Source organism: Tachypleus tridentatus, chromosome 8 (genome assembly GCF_004210375.1).
Source record: "Tachypleus tridentatus isolate NWPU-2018 chromosome 8, ASM421037v1, whole genome shotgun sequence".
NCBI lineage: Eukaryota > Metazoa > Arthropoda > Merostomata > Xiphosura > Limulidae > Tachypleus > Tachypleus tridentatus.
The window spans coordinates 40,092,494-40,111,198 of NC_134832.1; the positions used below are offsets into that span (position 1 = coordinate 40,092,494).

An 18,705-nucleotide genomic window follows, 5' to 3' on the forward strand; every position below is an offset into this window, starting at 1 on the left:
CTGTTTAATAAAGACAAGACAGCCTGTATATTAAGTCACAGTCTACTTAATCGTTACAGATGGTATTATGAATTACATGTCAGAGTAATCAACTTTTTATGTTACCCTATATTGCTGATTTAGCAACAGTTTGTTATAGAGAAAATTTCAAACATATAAGGATACTGAAAATACTATAGACATGCATTTGGAAGTTCTAGATGTTACACAAATGCAGTTTGCAAACTTATGACTGATGAAAATGTTTTAATTCTTCACGTGTACATCACCTGGATCTCTAACCTGTCAGAGCTTGCCTTAGTCAGACTGACCTCGTCAATTCAGACATACCTTTCATACATTTTTAACACATCTGATTTCTTTGTGTATAACAGATTTGCCTGTTGACTAAAATCTTACCACATTTGAAGAAGATATACCCTGTAAACTTGGAATTATAGTCAACATTATTTTTTCTTGCACATTAACCTATATATCATCTTGCAAACAATATAAATTATCACACTGTTCTCAAATTATTCAAACTTTATTGAAACACACAATACTGACAGTTTATCCACTTATTTATGATATTGCATAGTGATAATATTTTTAAATTTTACTTTAAATCACAAACTCCAATATAGGTTTTAACATTTGTGATTTTAAGTTTTGAATTTCAATATGGAAAAGGAACATGTTTACTGTTGTGAAACTAAATATTCTTGAACAAGTAGGCTTCTCTTATGCTAAATATTTATTGAAGAAATATTTTCTGTGTGTAAGTGCACAAAACTTTCAGCCATTGTCCAAACAATGCAGCAAACACAGATTTGTGATATGTATAAAACAACTGCACATATTAATTAAATCATCTAGAGCACAATTTATTATTTTTGCAAGTGCTTTGATGTTGTATGCATCAAATTAAACTACATCAAAAGTATTGAAATCTTTGAATTAATGTATTGATATATTTTTCAAGTGGAAAAATGAAGTTTTAAAATAAATATTAAAAATATAGTAATATTAAAAACATCTTTAATATGGATGCTTCAGAATTTCCTTAAATTCCATCACCAACATTAATATCTCAAAAAATTTAGTTCATCATACTTTAACTACAGAAAAAAAACAACAACATTAGCATAACCATGTTTTTAGTATTTGTTATATTTATAAATTAATAATGTCACATAAAATATTTTTAGGTTAATGCAACTTTTACTCATTCACAAATATTGGGTGATAACTTTCATGAATCTCTTTGAGTGAGACTTTTGAAAGAGTAAAATTTTATTGCATAATAGAGTGCTATAAATATCAAAGGTGGATCCCTTTGAGGGGGCTTTGGAAGCATACCTTCATGGGGTTCTTTATTCACTGAAGCAAAATGGTGTATTTTCTGGATTAGTAGAATGCTGAAACTGATCTGTATTTAGATGATCAACCTACTACAATGCATTATAGAAAGTTGTTAGTTTGACAAACATTGGAGATTGTTTTTTTATTAATGCAGGTAAAGTGTGAAAATAGATACTGATGCATGAATATCATTCTCAATAACTGAGTGTTGGTTACTCATCAAACAGTAAATTTTCCTAATACATTACTCAAAAGTAATGCATTAAATTATAGATTACTAGATAAATAATTAACTGGCAGAATTTTAATTGCACTTTCAGTTTAAAGATTAATGGATAAATGATAGCACTGTATTTGTGTGCCATATTATTAGTTACTGCCAATGAAACATTCTATAATATTTCAGTATATTTTAAGCGTACATTTTTTTTTCCAAAACCTTATCTACAAATTTCTGATGCTATAGACTACCATCCATATTTTGGCCTTAAACAGGTTTTCCTTAACTGCCACTTACGATATTCTTCCTGTCTTCCAGAAATATCACCTATCACTAACTCCTACTCCAAGCTACATTACGCATAATGGTGTTTATGTGCTATAGGCAATACTTAGTGATGTATAAAATAAATTACTGATAAATTATAATTTTATATAATTTTTGATAACTAACTGATTAAATATAAGTACAAATATGAAATAAAAACTTCCCAAAATTTGATTTACAGATTTGTTTTATCTTTGAACTGCCTGGCTTTAACGAAATAATTAAACTGTTTGTTTTTGTTTTGACAAGTTTCAACTTCTTCCCACACATGTATGTCAATGAAGTAATACATCTAGCATATTGCCTGTTCTTTCTATGACTATTGGCACAGGGGCTGTTTTATTAATACAACAAAAATTTCTAAAATCAAAATAGCTTATTTAATCAGAATAACTTATTCCTAAGTGCAGACTTGTGCAAGTTTTGTCCATTCCAAAGATTGCCAGGTTATAATTACAAATAATTAAGTTGTAAATAGTAATCACACATACAGAACACTTCATACACATAATCAGACATGCTAATAAATCATCCACAACCTTTATAGATAATCAACTAACTCAAATGCATTATATAAAGGTGCTAGTTTGGTCAAAATGTCAGATTTTTTTTTACTAATGCATATTTAAGTGTAAGAACAGGAAGACGAGACAAAGCCTTTTCCAGAGTACTGACACTTTGATCATGCAAGAACCTAGCAACTGTTTATGTAATTTACTATAATTAATGGTAAGCAAAAACATCAATATAGATAAAACAATGTTTATGCACATAAATAAGCTGATGAAAAAACAAGACTTTATAGATTTAAAAATCAGGTGAAAAGGGAAAACAATGGAGAAAAAAACATACGTGTAAAATCATGTCAAAGAAGAGTGAGGATATCTCACCATACAGAAAGCTGAACCTAAGATAAACCTTGATAGGAGAGATAGGAGGTCAAATCACCATCAATCTAATTATGTTGTAAATAGGGAGAAGGAAGGCTAGCTGAATGGAGGTAAGAAGGAAGCCTGGTGTGCATGAAGTAAAATCCACATGCTGAACAATGACTGTCATGTCCACCAAGGACAATAAGTCTCAAAAGCCATAAAGACTCAGGTTTTGTGTTAGGAATATCATTTCTAGCATCAGCCAAAGCAAAAATTACCAACACTTGAGGAGTTATAATGAGCAAATAGGAAAAAGAAAATTGTTGGTTTCTTTAAGAAGTCATGTTGGTGAAGGGCTATTGCAGCATGATAAAAACATCCTGCACCAGCACAATTCATGTTAAATATGTGAATTTAGGTGGAAGATAGCTCAAGAACAGGGGCATGAAGGTGAGGTATCATCTCAGAAAACAGTATTACAAAAAAAACTGCACAGTTTAAAACACTGGGTTAGCTTCTATGGCCCAATATAAATTTGGTTAAATGGAAATAAATGCCACAACTATTACTTCAAAGGTGTATTTGGACAACAACATAATTATACACAAAGAAATTAATTACCTAAATAATCACAGAGATGGGGGTCTGCAAAATGTATGACAGAGTACAGCTGCTGGAGCTGAGTCTTCATTCCTTGCTGGTCTAATTCAAAGTTTGATCCCTAAGATATAACCAAATGTAGTTACTCACATTAAATCGATTTTAAGCTTATACAAGTTACTATAGATGGTTTAGTTACATAAGACTAACTGATTATGTGGGGTTCACAAATTGAGTAATTTTATGGTTTAATGCAACAGCATTAATTTTCTGTATTAAATAAAAGGAGAATCCAGCAGTACTTTCTGGAATTAAATGCATTACTGATGATATTTTATTGGTATTTTATGTGTGGCTCATATCATATTACAAAAACTACAACTAAGAAAGTTACAGACCCACAAGTATAACCAATTAAGAAGTGATGTGGTCCATATGGACTCCTCAGTAATTCTAGGATCAAAGTATTATTGAACTGTATAATATTGTGCTTTTTTCTTACATAATTTTATTACTATTACTTGTGTATATTATTATCAACTTACCACATTTTCCATAAACTCAGCAAAACACCAGAAGGCATCAGCTTCATTTTCCATCACAACAAGAACAGGTGATAGCAAGTCACTCATCCCTTGTACATATCCTCAAATTGAAGTTAACAAAAAAGTTAAATTTTTTGTGCAAGCACAGACTTTTAAATCCAAATGGATAAATCTTTCACAAAGAACACACCATTCAACTCTAGTACAGAGCTAGATATCAAAGAAAGCTTCAATAACAGCTGTAAGTATATAAAACTTCAGTGAAAGAATCATTGTGAATAATAAAGACGTGAAACGTTTTCAGAGTGGGCTGCATTGCTTTCTCACAATTAAATAAATTCATTTAAACAATGCATACAAGTTGTTACACTTACATCTTAATAACAATTAACATATAACACACTCCATGTGAATATTCACTAATGTAATGAATTTGTTTTTCTACAATACTTTATCATACTCCCACAGCTATCTCAACAATTTGCAATAAAGTTGGATATCATATGTTTTAGTACTAAAACATTGTGACATAGGATATCAGTGATATAAAACAAATGCTATAGATGGTAAGGCAAAATTCCTTTTATCAACTCAAAGTTTATCTATAAAATAAATAGCTGTTCTTTGCAATCTAATTTAAGATCACAAATTTAACCACAATTTTTATATACTGAAAAAACTACGAACTTAGGACTAATTTATTTCGCACAAGAAATCTACCTGAAGCCTTTATAATTTAGTTTTAATCTTATAAACTTATAAAAATATCATATTTCTTTTCAGCTCATTTAAGCATCTGATATAGAAACATCACATTTTATAGATGTATACTCAACCCACATCATGTTTAAGAAGGTAACTCATTTATGGAAAGTTTTCTATTAATAAATGTTATTTTTTCATTTTTCTTTAACTCTGGATGGTTTCACAAATATTTGCTTTCACTTTCAAAATCAGAGATGAGTGATATGCTCAGTAAAAATTAACCCAGCTATGCCTCATTCAAGCAAAACTAATTTTTTTATGATTAGCCATTTCATACACATCTTCTGAAGAAAATTAATTAAACGTATTTTACCAGATTTTACAAAGCCGCTTCTGTAAGAAGTCAAAGCCATGTAGGCACATTTAATCTCAAAGCACACACAAGTTAATATTTTAAATTTGTGGTGTATAAAATAAAAAAAAAGGTATTTAGAGAGTTAATCAATACATATATGATGTATATACAATAATGTTTTTTCAGCAGCAGTAACAAAAAAGTTTGATTTACAAGGACAATAAAGCTATAATAATAAAAGGATGTGTGTGTTTTCTTATAGTAAAGCCACATTGGGCTATATGCTGAGCCCACCGAGTAGAATTGAACCCCTGATTTTAGCATTGTAAATCTGTAGACTTACCGCTGTACCAGCAGGGAGCAAAAGGATGTGTGTGACCACCATAGCCCCAAGAGGAAAAAACCTAGAAACCTGCAATTCTGCACCCATACTAAGTGAACACTGAGGGTGTGCACCTGAGTATTATTACTTACCTTATCCATGTGCATCTTTTAAATAAGGCAAGCTAGTGTAAAACCACAAAGAAAAAAAATGGTTCCTTATATAACACCTAATATCCAGAAAAGCAAGAAAGTTTTGGTAACAATGGCTTTTATATCATATTGCTTAGCAACAAAAGTATAACCTTATATCATTGTTAGTCTGAGAATATAAAATATGTTAGAAATTTGATATGAAATAGAAACCTGAAATATTTAATGTAATTATAATGCTCATTGATAAATATAATTCTTAATTTACAATTTTTATACTTTTTTACTTTAAAATATATTAACTTAATAATGCAAACAAAGCCAGGTATATCCGCTAGTACTTCATAATTTCTATAGTTCAAATAAGGAATGTTTTAAGTTTAGTATAATATTAGAAAATCAATAACATAATAGGATTATCAGGAAAAACTATTTATATAAGCAATAAAATTCAATTTACTATATTTTCTATAACTTGGAATGATCTCTGTAATTAATAAAATGGTTTGATACAATGTATAAAAGTGTCACACTGTTTTGTATTTCATAAGTATTCTACCTAAAAAGGAACAGTTTCTACAGTGACTGAAGTCTTTCCAATGAAGGTGCCTTTTTAAATATTTAATACCACACATCTGTTACCAAGTCATGGTCTGCAAATTCCATTGCCATACCACAAACTATGAAAATTTCATATGAAACCTATACTTTTCAATCTTGTTTGCCTACAATCAACCCACTTCCAATATAACGAGGAATTCTACAAACAAACAGATGATATAACCATGGAATCACCACTCTCTCCAATCCTAGCAGACATTTTCATGGAAGACTTGGAAGAAAGAGCCCTTTCATCCACACCTACAAAATCAAGTTTCTACAGATGTTATGTTGATGATACCCCACAGTCACAAAGACTTACCAGCCTTCCTAGTACATCTCAATTCTATAGACAAAAGAATCCACTTCACTATAGAAATACAAGAACAAAACAGTCTACTGTTTCTTGACATACTCATCAGCAAACAAGTAAGACAAATAACCACAACTGTACACAGAAAACCCACACACACACTAACAAATACCTGCACTTCCAGTTCTATCATCCAAACTAGATAAAACATGGTATAATTCAATGCAAAAACAAGAGAGCAGAAAACATTTGCAATAAGACATCCATCGAAAGAGAATGCCAAAAGATCGTAGAGAGTTTTAAACAGAATGGTTACACCTCCTCCTTCATCAAAAACTCCTTGAAGACTACAACAAAAAGAAAAGATCAGAAAGTGACAACCATTTTCCTACCATATCTACAACATTTCAGTGAAAAACTCAAATGCATAGCCAAGAAATTCAACACAGAAAGCCAGTGGAAATCCTACAATACCTTTGGTAAAAAACAAACAGCAACCTACCAAAGAGAATCTCCAAAATATCATTTATGAAATTCCGTGTTCCTGCAACGATACATACATTGGAGAAACAAGAAGAAAACTCAACAAGAATAAAAGAACATAAAGATAGTACAAGACTCATGAAAACACAAAATTCAGCCATTGCAGAGCATGCCACATCAACTGGACACAGAATAAACTGGGAGAACACTAAAATCATTCACACAGACAAATTCTGGAAGACAAGAAAATTAAAGAATCATTTTACATTAACACTATTAAACCTTCACTAAACAGAGATTCTAGATTAGAGGTGAGTAACCTGTGGCTGCCATTGGTTAAATCTACAGGAAATCTCTCCTCCAATCAGAAACAGTGATAATCCAACCAATCATAACACACTCTCTGCAATCCACCAGGGCACTATAAAAGACTGATAATACCTACACACACAATGAAAACTTGAAAAACACTTCCCTGGACATGACCAAATACCAAACATTATTCTGAAAAAAAGCTCTAATCTCCTATTACAACACCTCACAAACATCATGAACATTTCTCTAACAACTGGATATTACCCCGACACTTGGAAAAAAGCCATCATAACCATGGTTCCAAAAAACAAACTAACAGGACCAATCCAGATAATTTCCGTCCCATCAGTCTGTTAAGCTGCCTTGGCAAACTGATGGAGAGGGTTATCTCCAACCCTTTTGTGAAATAAATAATATCCTTCCAGAATCCCAAAATGCCTCCAGAAAAAACAGGCAAACAACAGATCACCTCACACGACTCACCGAATCAGTCTACAAAGCTTTTAATAACAACCAAGTAACCATTGGAGTATTTCTAGACGTTAAAAAAGCATTTGGCAGCGTATGGCACAATGCCATCAAGTACAAACTAACTCATCTAAAAATAAACCCTACTATAGTTAAATGGATATCAAACTTCCTGACAGATAGGACAGCATAAATAAAAGTCAATAAAACTATATCTAAATCGTTCAATATAACTGCAAGAGTGCCCCAAGGATCAGTCCTTTCTCCACTATTGTATATTATTTTCGTCAGCGACATACCTTTCCCCAATTTAACATACACTCATAATTCACAATACGCAGATGACATCACTATCTGGAGCACCTCCAGAAACCCAGTAATGACCATGTCTCGCGTGCAAGAATCACTTAACAACATCTCGACCTGGAGTAACAAGTGGAGAGTAGTTTTAAATCCAACTAAAATACAAGAAATCACCTTCTACAGGAAACTAAAAAGACAAAGAAAAACTCTAGAAAAAGTAAAATTATCGCTCAGAAATACGCCCATTAACATGAGCAAACACATCACATTCCTTGGTATCACTTTCGACACAAAACTAACATGGAAAAAACATGTTAACAGCATACACTAATCAATTAGAAAACGCATTTCACACTTAATGACTCTAACCAGCAAACACTCAAAATGCTCACCAAAAACCATTATCCAAATATACTTACATCCGTCCACTAATAGAGTATGGATGTCACGTCACATATAATATGTCAAATAACACACTCCAGAAAATCCAAGTTCAACAAAACAAAATACTAAGATCTGCATTCAGTCTACCATCATACACTCCAGTAAATTATATACATCAAATCAGCAACTTACCAACGCTAAGAAACAGACTAACAGAAATGTCGCACAGACACTATTTAAAAGCAGAACACAGAAACAAACTAACTGCATCACTCTGTAAATTAACCAGTGCACCAACCAAATTTATTTCACCATACAACATATTTAAGGAATCACAAATCACACAACAAAGTACTTAAAGGGCAAAACTTGCATAAATATTATGTATTTTCTTTTTCAGGTCTCGGGCACAGGACAGGTAAAACTTTCAGTGCCTGTCCTGTGAAAGTGGGTTTTTCTCGGGGCACTCCCGTTTCCCCCCACAGCAAAAAACTTAGGCATTGGATCTTTAGATCCCAGCCAAGGCAACTTTATTGCCATGCCCTGAATTGGGTCGTTTATGTTCACATTTACTATGCCATCTGCCTTTCGGGACGAGTTCTGGCTGTTTTCTCCAGTACTACCTTTGCCTCGTTCATTAATAATATTAATTATGACCAACTTCACTCCTTCACCCAAAAAAAGGGTAAAAAAAAACAAAAACCAGCTAAATTCAATAACCTTCCACGAAAGGGGACGAAGAGGAACCACAATGTTCCTGAACACACCAGTTGGAGAGAGAATTCAGAAGAATTCGGAAGATTACTCTCTCTCTAAACTAAACCCCTGCCACGTTAGTTTGCATTTGCACACACAATGACCTAAAGATGAAAGGCTGAAGACTTATAAAACGTCGTCTTCTACACTTGCATCTCCACAATAAACAGTTGCTGTCCATTCTACAAAGTTTCATCATGAATACTCTGCCTAAACAATTTATTAAAGTTTATAGCTCATCTCTATAAAAAATTGAATAGTCACAAAGAGTCTTTCCATAAATTAAGTAAATAATGTGTGTTTAAATCTCAAGTGAGACTTCAAGATCTGCACCCAGTTACAGACAGAAATAGTCTTCAACACAAATGTTGCCCACAATGTGAAGACACTTGCATCAGTTCCACAAGAAGAAGACTTGGTGAGAGGACAAAAAAGAATACAATAGCACTGTAATTTACAAAAATTCAAGTACACTTCACACTGATGATTCCTAAAATCTTCCCTGGTGATGCAAATTGAACAGAAATTCAGCAGGGAAAAAAATATCTTTATTTTTGACATTAGAAAGAAAGAAAAAAATAAACAGTTTACAAACAACTGAATAACAGCAGCATAAAGTAGACAAAATCTTGAATCAACAGAATAACTACAGCACATAAAGTATAATTACCAAGCTGCTCACATGACAAAGTTACCATACCTTTTTCTCCTCATAGGAACTATACACTTCCAGCAGGTTATAGTTTTTGCTCTGTTGTTTTATTCAAAGTTTTCTTTCATAAAAACAATTCAATCAGCAGACTGTACCTCACCAATAGTAACACAAAACTTAAAATCATCTTCCCTTCAGCACAATCCAAGTGTAGCCACGAAATCATGAAAAATATGATGAACATTACTGATGTTACTAGCAGACATTAATAAAACCCAAAAGAATGATCTCATGTGATCAATCAAAGTAACACAGACAACTAACTATGATAAGGTCAGTTCTGAGTACAATACAACCTCATACTGCATAGAACCTTACAACAGTACATGACACAACTTTCAAAAATACCTTGGCTTTAGAGAATTCACACAGTGGATTCAAATAGTTCAGATGATATTTGTTTTTCAAAATGTACAGTGCATCATTTTGGAACCACCACTTGTTACAGATACGAAAATACAGACATAAATCAAGTAACACGAAAACATATTTTTAGAAATGTTAAAAACAGTATACTGCAAATTACAAAATATCATATTTAACTTTATTTCCAACCAGCTTCTTCAGTGACATTTTGTACTTTTCACAAGTATTTTTAAGTTTTTCAAACAGTTTGACTAGAACATTTTTCTGCATTTTATTTGCTAGTTTGGTTATAATAATAAATCAGTTATTTAGGAAGCATTAACATTCCCAAATACAAAGCACATAACATACAAATAAGTTAGTTTCACAGTGTCAACCCCAAGTACAATAATTTTCTTTTTAAAACTACAAGATAAGAAATGAAAAAAATATAAAGTGCTGAGTCTTTCACTGTTTGTATTTCGATGAACCTTACAAATAAATGACATTTTGATTTTTAATACAAGTTATTAACCAAGAATTCTGCTAAACATTTCTGAAATACTACACAAACTCACCGAGATCAAAGTTATACATACAATAAGTCATCAAAATATCATACAGCAGTTGAACATTGGCATTCTCAGTTCCCATGAAGTAAGGATGAGTCCTGTCAGTTCGACTGACATCTTTTTCTAGGTTAAAATAATAATAATCCATTGTAAAGTTTTAGAACTAAAAAAAAAAAGAATACATACATACATGCACATCACATTACACACAGTAAAAACTATTATGATGCTCAATATAATTTTAAGTTCAAAGTTTTTCTTTAATAGTAAAACTTTTATCCCTCAATAAAGAAAAAAATCAATCCCTTCATGCAGATTTGATTATTTGACCAATCCTATAGCCAAAATGTGATCACAAAACTATATATAACATTTAATGTAGCAAGTGTATCCTCACAAAGTTTGACAAATATTTTAAAAAAAGTACAAATCTTTTGTACTGAAGAAATCAAAATATTTGATTTGATATTTTTCTTAAAATTTGTCCATAAATTTAATAAGTCAGAGTGTAATTCTCAGTAGTCTGAGTAAGGTGATTTTTATGGTAAGATTAAAAGTACTTTTTTTTCCATTTTACAGTTTTCAAATTTCATTTGCATAATCTCAAGAACCTCCTAAAATGATAACAAGTTTTTCTACAGTAAAACTTTATATTTTAGCTGTTATTTTCTCTACCATAACACTATACAGGTTCAGTCCAATTGATCAAGCTTGTAATCACCAAAATACAATATCAAGTAAGAAACATTATTTTAAACCTAAGAATGGCTGGTATGGGTATTAACACTTTTACTGGTTGTTCTCTCCTTATCAATAAAAGTGTTAATACCCATACCAGCCATTCTGAGATATGTTTTTATTTCAAGTGGGTTTTTCATCATCAAATATTTTAAACTTAGTTTCAATGAATACAGCATCAATGATAAAAACACAACCTCAAAGTTGTTGACTAGTTAAGAACAGTAAAATTGGTTTACATTTTTGTAGTTTTTCAAGCTTCAACTGCCAACTTACTTATTACCAAGCACATGACTACCCTACAACTATTAATAGAATTAAGGTAGGAGACATTACTATGCTTTCTGACCATTCAAAATATTAAAAATTTCAAGAACATACACTACTTGACATGATTATATTTCCCACAAATGCAACATGTAAATAACAATTATAGAAACAATTATTCTGATACTTTTTTGTAGCTATGCATGTTTTAAAAAAACTTTTTCAGACAATTAAGAAAAACATTCTATTAAGAATTGCTGGAAAATTTAGTAATCTATGAAAAATTCAATCTATGAAATTGAAATATTAATGCAAATTTTATATGAAATAAAAATTATACCTATAACATACCTATAAGATTTTTTCTTTCACGGAAAGCAGAAAATCTAGTTTCTTGTTCAGGAGTAATACTTTTCCACTGCAGTTTCATTTTGTAGTAATCATCTCTGTGTAATAAGAAAAACATAACTAAAAAAATTTGGCTATGTTTTAGTTGTTTTTTTTCCCTAGTGATTGAAATATTTATAAGAACAAGAATCCAAAATATTTTAATTATAAATTTGGTTTGAAATTCATGTTCAACTGAGAAACACACTTCTGTATTTCTATATAGTCAGACCTATAATAATAAATAAACCAAGTTAAAATAAAACAATTTCAAAAATTTGGATAGAAGAGTTAAATAGAATTAAAAAGGCCAATGGTTTGTTAAAAAGTTAAACACATAAGCATGTTCGACAGTGTCATCATTGCCAACAATACTGTCTAACATCGAAGATAAACCCACATAAAAAATATGTTTAAAATGGTGCCACCATTCACTACTTTTTCTTGACCACAGCTATCAAGGATATTATATACTTTTTCAAGGGATGGTAATACTATAACCAAAAGCATCCTGATTATGAGGTTAATTCAGGGCTATCACATGTGAGGGCAATTTTAACTCTTTCAAAGAGAGATGTTTTCCATCTCTAAGAGGCAAGACTGATCAATGTTGCATCTTTATTTCAATCTTCCTTATTTGTTGACCAACATTATTTTTCATTTTCATATTTTTCCCATTAGAAGAACAAAATGCATCTCTTCTTGAACTAGTTAGTTTTCTCTTTAATTTTGTCAGAAACAAGGTAATTACATTTCAACATACCACTTTACTCACTAAAATGTATATTTAGATGTGTTCTTTTAATATTTACTTTTAAATTAAGAAATTAACCCACATAATAGTAATGCTTGAATTATAATCTATGATTTAATTCCAAACTTACTGATAAGAATTCATAAAATATTAGTTCAATAACATTTTGAATTTAACGCAACAAATGGGATGACATTGTCTTTCACAAAAGCAAATTTCTGATGGATGTCATTAATATCACTTTCAGCCCTTTTCATCTGATACATGTGGTCAGTCATGCAAGCACAAATAAGAATAAAAATGCAATTTGTCCCATATGTGAAAAGCCATATTTATTCACAGGTCACTTTACAATTTTAAATACTTCTAAGAAATGTGAAAACATGTTGTCTATGAAAATGCACTGAGCAGCATAGTAACAGATCTTTAATCAGTTGTGACTGTTTGTGAACCAAACAGAGAAAACTGTAGCCAAAGGCAATGAAATAAACTGAAAAACAATTCAAGGTTATAGGAAAACAGAGACTATTGGACTAACATATCAGACAGGTGCTTTTAAATGCAGCATAAAAGGATGAAGCTGATTTTCATCATTGATGCAAATCACAAATCTGGAGTGTAAAACAGAGGGATGAAATTATCAAGGAAAGTCAATATATACTTTCAGAAGCAGAGGAAAACTAAAACTGTAGAACTGCTGAGAAAAGTTGTGATCTTGGAATCGAATGAGAAAGAAAGAGATCATTGCAAGTAAATTTATAATGAACTTTTTAAACATAATAGTGTTGTGTAATTCCTTATTTTTATAATTTTGATAAAATAAATAACTGTAATATAATGTAAATACTTATAATGTTAAAGAGAAAATGTTTTCTTGCTCTCTCCCTATCATAATGCATCATTTTAAGTGTTCATGTTATTCACATGCTCAATCATATGGATGTATTTGTGTGAATAGATCCTTGAATGAAACAGAATGTAATAAAAAATGAGAATCTGATAATATTTACTTTTTATCAGGAAATTGCATGAGAATCAAGTTATTGAAAACCACCATTACTTGCATGTAAGATAAGGTGTTACCCCAAGTATATTTAGACAATGATGCTGAAATTTATCTGATTAATCAATCATTCATTTTAATAACCTATAGTGCCTTCTACTATAAAAATAAACATTTGCAACAGTCTTTCAAATAATTATGAATATCTAGCAAGAACCAAAATTATTAAAATAATAGCCATACATCTGCAGACTTTCAATTATTTCATATAAATAATGGGAAAACCAACTATAAAATAGACCAACACAACTTTAAGCATTTCAACTGTCAACAGCCATGACTTTTTGACAAAGAACAAGATTAATGAGAACTCTATAAGGAGAAGAAGCACTGATGGAAGCACTAAAACAAATTTCTAAATGGTGTTCTGCACACAGTTTTTTTTTTAATTATTAGGTTTCTTTGATTCTACTTATCTAAAGCTTATTTAAGTAAAAATATACGTAACATACTTGACAAACAGAATTTTTAGTAGCATTAAATTAAAATTTCCATGTATAGGTACTTAGAAATTGGAAACAGTTTTCAACATGAACAGATTTGAAACAAGCTTTACACAATTAACAATCTGTTTACAGGTCAAGTCAAACTGACCATCCTCTTGAAGTTATACTTTATAATGTTTACTATAATTCCAAGTAGAGGTATAAAACTTGTGCTTCTCATACAAAACAATTTTATGGTTGTGGTATTTTGTATCTGAATGCACAGTTTCTAAATTGTAAATGAAGTGTTGTATATTTACATAATTAAAACAGTTAAACTACTCATGTATAAGGTAAGGTATACAGAGTTCTGAATGAATCTGATGGCAGTGTGGGGTGTCTTAATAATAGCAAGGTTAAACACATTCCAAAATATGTGATATCAACCAAAAACCCCTGCTACAAAATACACTTTGAACCAACTGATTTCATCAAAAATGACAAACTAACCAACTTATCTAACAAGGAAACATGTGATTTAACAACACTTTAAAAACCTGGGTATCAAAGGCAATTATTAAAACTCAACAATGTAATGGTAATGGTACTCTAAGTGTTTATAAATAAGCAAAGAAATTTGCATACAAAATACATAAATACTGCTGTCTGAAATTGGGTTCTGAGGAATGACAGCTTCATTCTCCAAATACCTTTTCCTTTGCAATGTACAGTACTATCTACACCTGGCAAATCTGGCAAACTTTTAGTAAAATTGCACATCTGTTGTGCATAAAAATCAGCTAATGCTTAGAATAAGTGTGAATGAAAAGTAATTTTTATGATAAGAAGAATACTTTTCATTTTAGGGTCTTCATTTTCATGATCTTTAAAACATCCTAAATTAATATCTAAAGTTTCCTACACAGTTAACTTTATATTTTTATCTCTTATTGTTTCTCTAACATAACACTAACTGTAGAAAAATCATTAATGAATAATACAATCTAAAGTTCAAAAATATGAAATAAAATGAACAATACCATTTTTCCTGTCATTTACTTAAGTATTAATCAGAAAGATCCGAGTTATGTATCTTAGATTAACCTTTTTCACAGTTGCTTTCTTCAAATTTTATGGTTTTGTTGCTGTACTTTGGACCAAGTACTGTATGGAAAAAGCAATAAGACACTAGATAATATTAGATGTGCAATTTACTGTAGTTTTGTTGGGTTAAATTGAGATGTTTATAATTTTTACATTTTAGTTCCTTTTGTTAAAGAAGATATAATAAGCAGTAAACATATACATGTATATAAAAAAAGGATTTGTAGGACTCACTGTGTACTTAAGACAGTTTGCACTTTTGTATATGTTTTTTGTAAGTTTTATCGAGTCTCACAAATTTGGGTATCTATAAAAAATTTATGTAGCTTTCAAATATGCATTTTAGAAAACAAAAACATAATAGACACTAAAATAAAATGCCCCTAACTACTATAATTTAATCAGCTTTCTAAGTAAGCTATAAATAGGTTAAAACAATTCCTTCTGTACACTCAGAGCAGGAAAATATGATCCCCACAAACTACACAATTCCATTAAATAATGTGACATGGCAGGAAAACTAAATAATGACTTGAAGATTTATGTTGAAGAATGTCTGCTACTTCTATAAATATGTCCATCAACAAGTAAAGTTGATCAGAAAAAATCTCCAATTTGCTGATAAATTTCTTGATATGGTGGCAAAGCAGGAAGATACATTGTTCAAGTTTTAGATTTTTGCTTGTAAGTATGTACAACATGTTTATACTTGATATGATACTGCAGCTACCTATTTTTGATACTTGCAAATTCTGAAATGAAGAAATTGGAGTTCATGCACATCATGCGACACAGAAAAATAATTACTGAGAATTTTTAAACATTTAATTTTACAATTAACAAGTTAAACTTTAATAATATATATATTTGAATTATAAATTACTTTTCTGTGCTAAGTTTATTAACATGTTGATAGTATAGTTATTTAACTAAATTTTTAACCTTATAACAATAACATTTTAGACTGAAGCATGCCATCTAACTCTCATTATTAGGGCATTCTAGTAATAAAACCAGTGGATAAAACTGTTGAAACTCAACAAAACTTCTCTTAAGAGTATGTAGTTTGAGAAAATTAAAACTAATAAAAATTTGTTATTTAATGTAGTTATTTGCATTCAGACTCTTAATATAGTCCACTTGCAACATGATGTTTTACTGTAGGTATAAAAATAACATTTATTATCTTAGTTTTCACTTTTCACTTACATAATCTTTAAAGCCTCCTAAATAGGTTGCAGAAATATCTTAACCTGAAGCAAAATCTTTTTATAACCATTTGGTAATGTAAGCTTTGAAAGTAAGGGGAAGATTGGGTTATTTTAGAAAAAATAATAAACCTTTCAAACATGAATTTTAAAATGCAAATAAGGCATAATAACTAAAATATAAAAGTAAAACATAAATACAATTTAATTGTCTTTCTAAGTACAACATATTTATGTATGAAACAACTGAAGTGGTATCATGAACAAAACAACCAACAACAGTACAAGCAATTACATCTACCTAAATATGACAATTTGGTGCCAATTTTTAAATAACCATTGTGAAAATTATCATGTAAAATCAGCTCTTTCTTAAAACTAAAAGTGCACACATTATTAAGGCATATGTAATTTTTAAAGCTCAACATTACCTACTGAAGATGCACATGGTACCCATCAGGGGTTGACAAATTTTTTTCTTGTTTCAATTGCATTCAGTAACAAAACTTTGAACTATACATGTCAAAAGGACAAGTAAAATACATTCTAATCTATATTTACATGAACATGGCTACCAACTGTATTCTCAAGATGGCTGGTATGGGTAGTAGCAGTTTAATTAAAATAAATGCAGAACAATGTTTCGACCTTCTCATGTTATCTTCAGGTTAGCAAAGAGATTAACCTGAAGATGACCTAACGAGGTAGAAATGTTATTCTGTACTTTATTTTAATTAAAGTGCTAATTCCTATACAGCCGTCTTGAGAATACATTTTTTACTTCAAGTGGGTTTCTTGCCATCATGAATGACTACCAATTTATGCTTCAAGCTATACTTTGCCAAATTTTAACATTGTTTATAGCTTGTACATCATGTGACACAGAACCAAGATATTTTATTTATCCTTTCTGGTGTATATACAATTCTGTATGTTTTACAATTAAACTGTACTTTTTTCAGTCCTCTGATGGCTCTGGTTCAGAAGTAAGTCTGAAAGCTTATAAAATTAAAATCTGGGTTTCAATCTTACTATGGGCAGAGCAAAGATTGTTCATAGTGTAGTTTTATACTTAGTATCAAGAACATTTTCCACAGAATTTGTGTGAATGAAATAAAAAGGTCTCTTCTATAGTACACCGGATGACAGTTTTATGTTCCTATTACTTCTGATGAAATTGATGTTTGAAGATTAAATGTTTATTTACTTCTTTACAATAGAAGATACCTATTACAGTTTCAAAACATGAATGAATATCCAAAATATCTGTCTTTTTCTGGATTAATTATTAGTACTAATAATTAAAGTCAAAGCCAAACAAAGTGCCTATCTGTGCATATCCATCAATAATTTTGCACTGATAGACTAGATAGAATGCACTTTATTATGAAAAACAGCTACTTCTAACTTTTGGACTGCTCTTATCTGATCATACAATGTAATTTGACTGTTATTCTTATATTACACCCACAGCTTCACATTGTGGGGAAGTGTAAGATAAAACCATTAACTTTGAATTTAAACACTAGGCATACTAAACATTAAGTTGCACCTGGCCCTGACCTTATAAGTTCATTAAATTCCAATCAGAACATTCGATTTGTAAAACCAATAATACAACTAAACCTGGATATGTGATCCTACCCTTAATTTCTAGACTATAATGGGTCAAACATAAATACAGTTTTAAGATCGGGTAAATGAACTTAAACTGGCTATTAATTGCCAGAGATTTTGGACACTTATAGATTTAAAAATATTATTTCTTTGAAAAGTGAAAATGAAAAATTTAAGAAAATACATTTCAAATACTCACATTTTTTTTTTCCTCAATTTTTCACGCTCTTTTCTTGTAGAATTGAAAGGAAAATACCCTAAAAGAAACTTCCAAACTTCTTTCCGTAATGAATTTAATAAACCCTGAAATCAGACACACAAAGAACAACATCTAAGACCAAGTATATGTGTATTCAATAATCAATAATGACTTAAGTTTAAATTGTCTCAAACACATTTCTTTATTTATGTTGAAGAAGTAGTTTTTTCAACATAATAAAATTTTAGGT

At 30.5% G+C, this 18,705-nt stretch overlaps 1 protein-coding gene across 4 annotated transcripts in view; it reads right to left on the minus strand.

The window, feature by feature from the left end:
• LOC143222227 (TBC1 domain family member 15-like) overlaps positions 1–18,705 on the minus strand; it is a 97,960-nt gene that overhangs the window by 26,517 nt on the left and 52,738 nt on the right. For all 4 annotated transcript variants that reach the window (XR_013012109.1, XM_076448411.1, XM_076448413.1 and 1 more), the window contains exons 8-12: positions 18,456–18,559; positions 12,050–12,144; positions 10,700–10,816; positions 3,909–4,009; positions 3,385–3,484 (exon numbers count right to left, since the gene is read on the minus strand). Coding sequence is in view for 3 of the 4 variants with exons in the window: in XM_076448411.1 (XP_076304526.1) it covers positions 3,385–3,484; positions 3,909–4,009; positions 10,700–10,816; positions 12,050–12,144; positions 18,456–18,559 (517 nt within the window). In the remaining variant the exon portion in view is untranslated. The remainder of the gene's footprint in view (positions 1–3,384; positions 3,485–3,908; positions 4,010–10,699; positions 10,817–12,049; positions 12,145–18,455; positions 18,560–18,705) is intronic.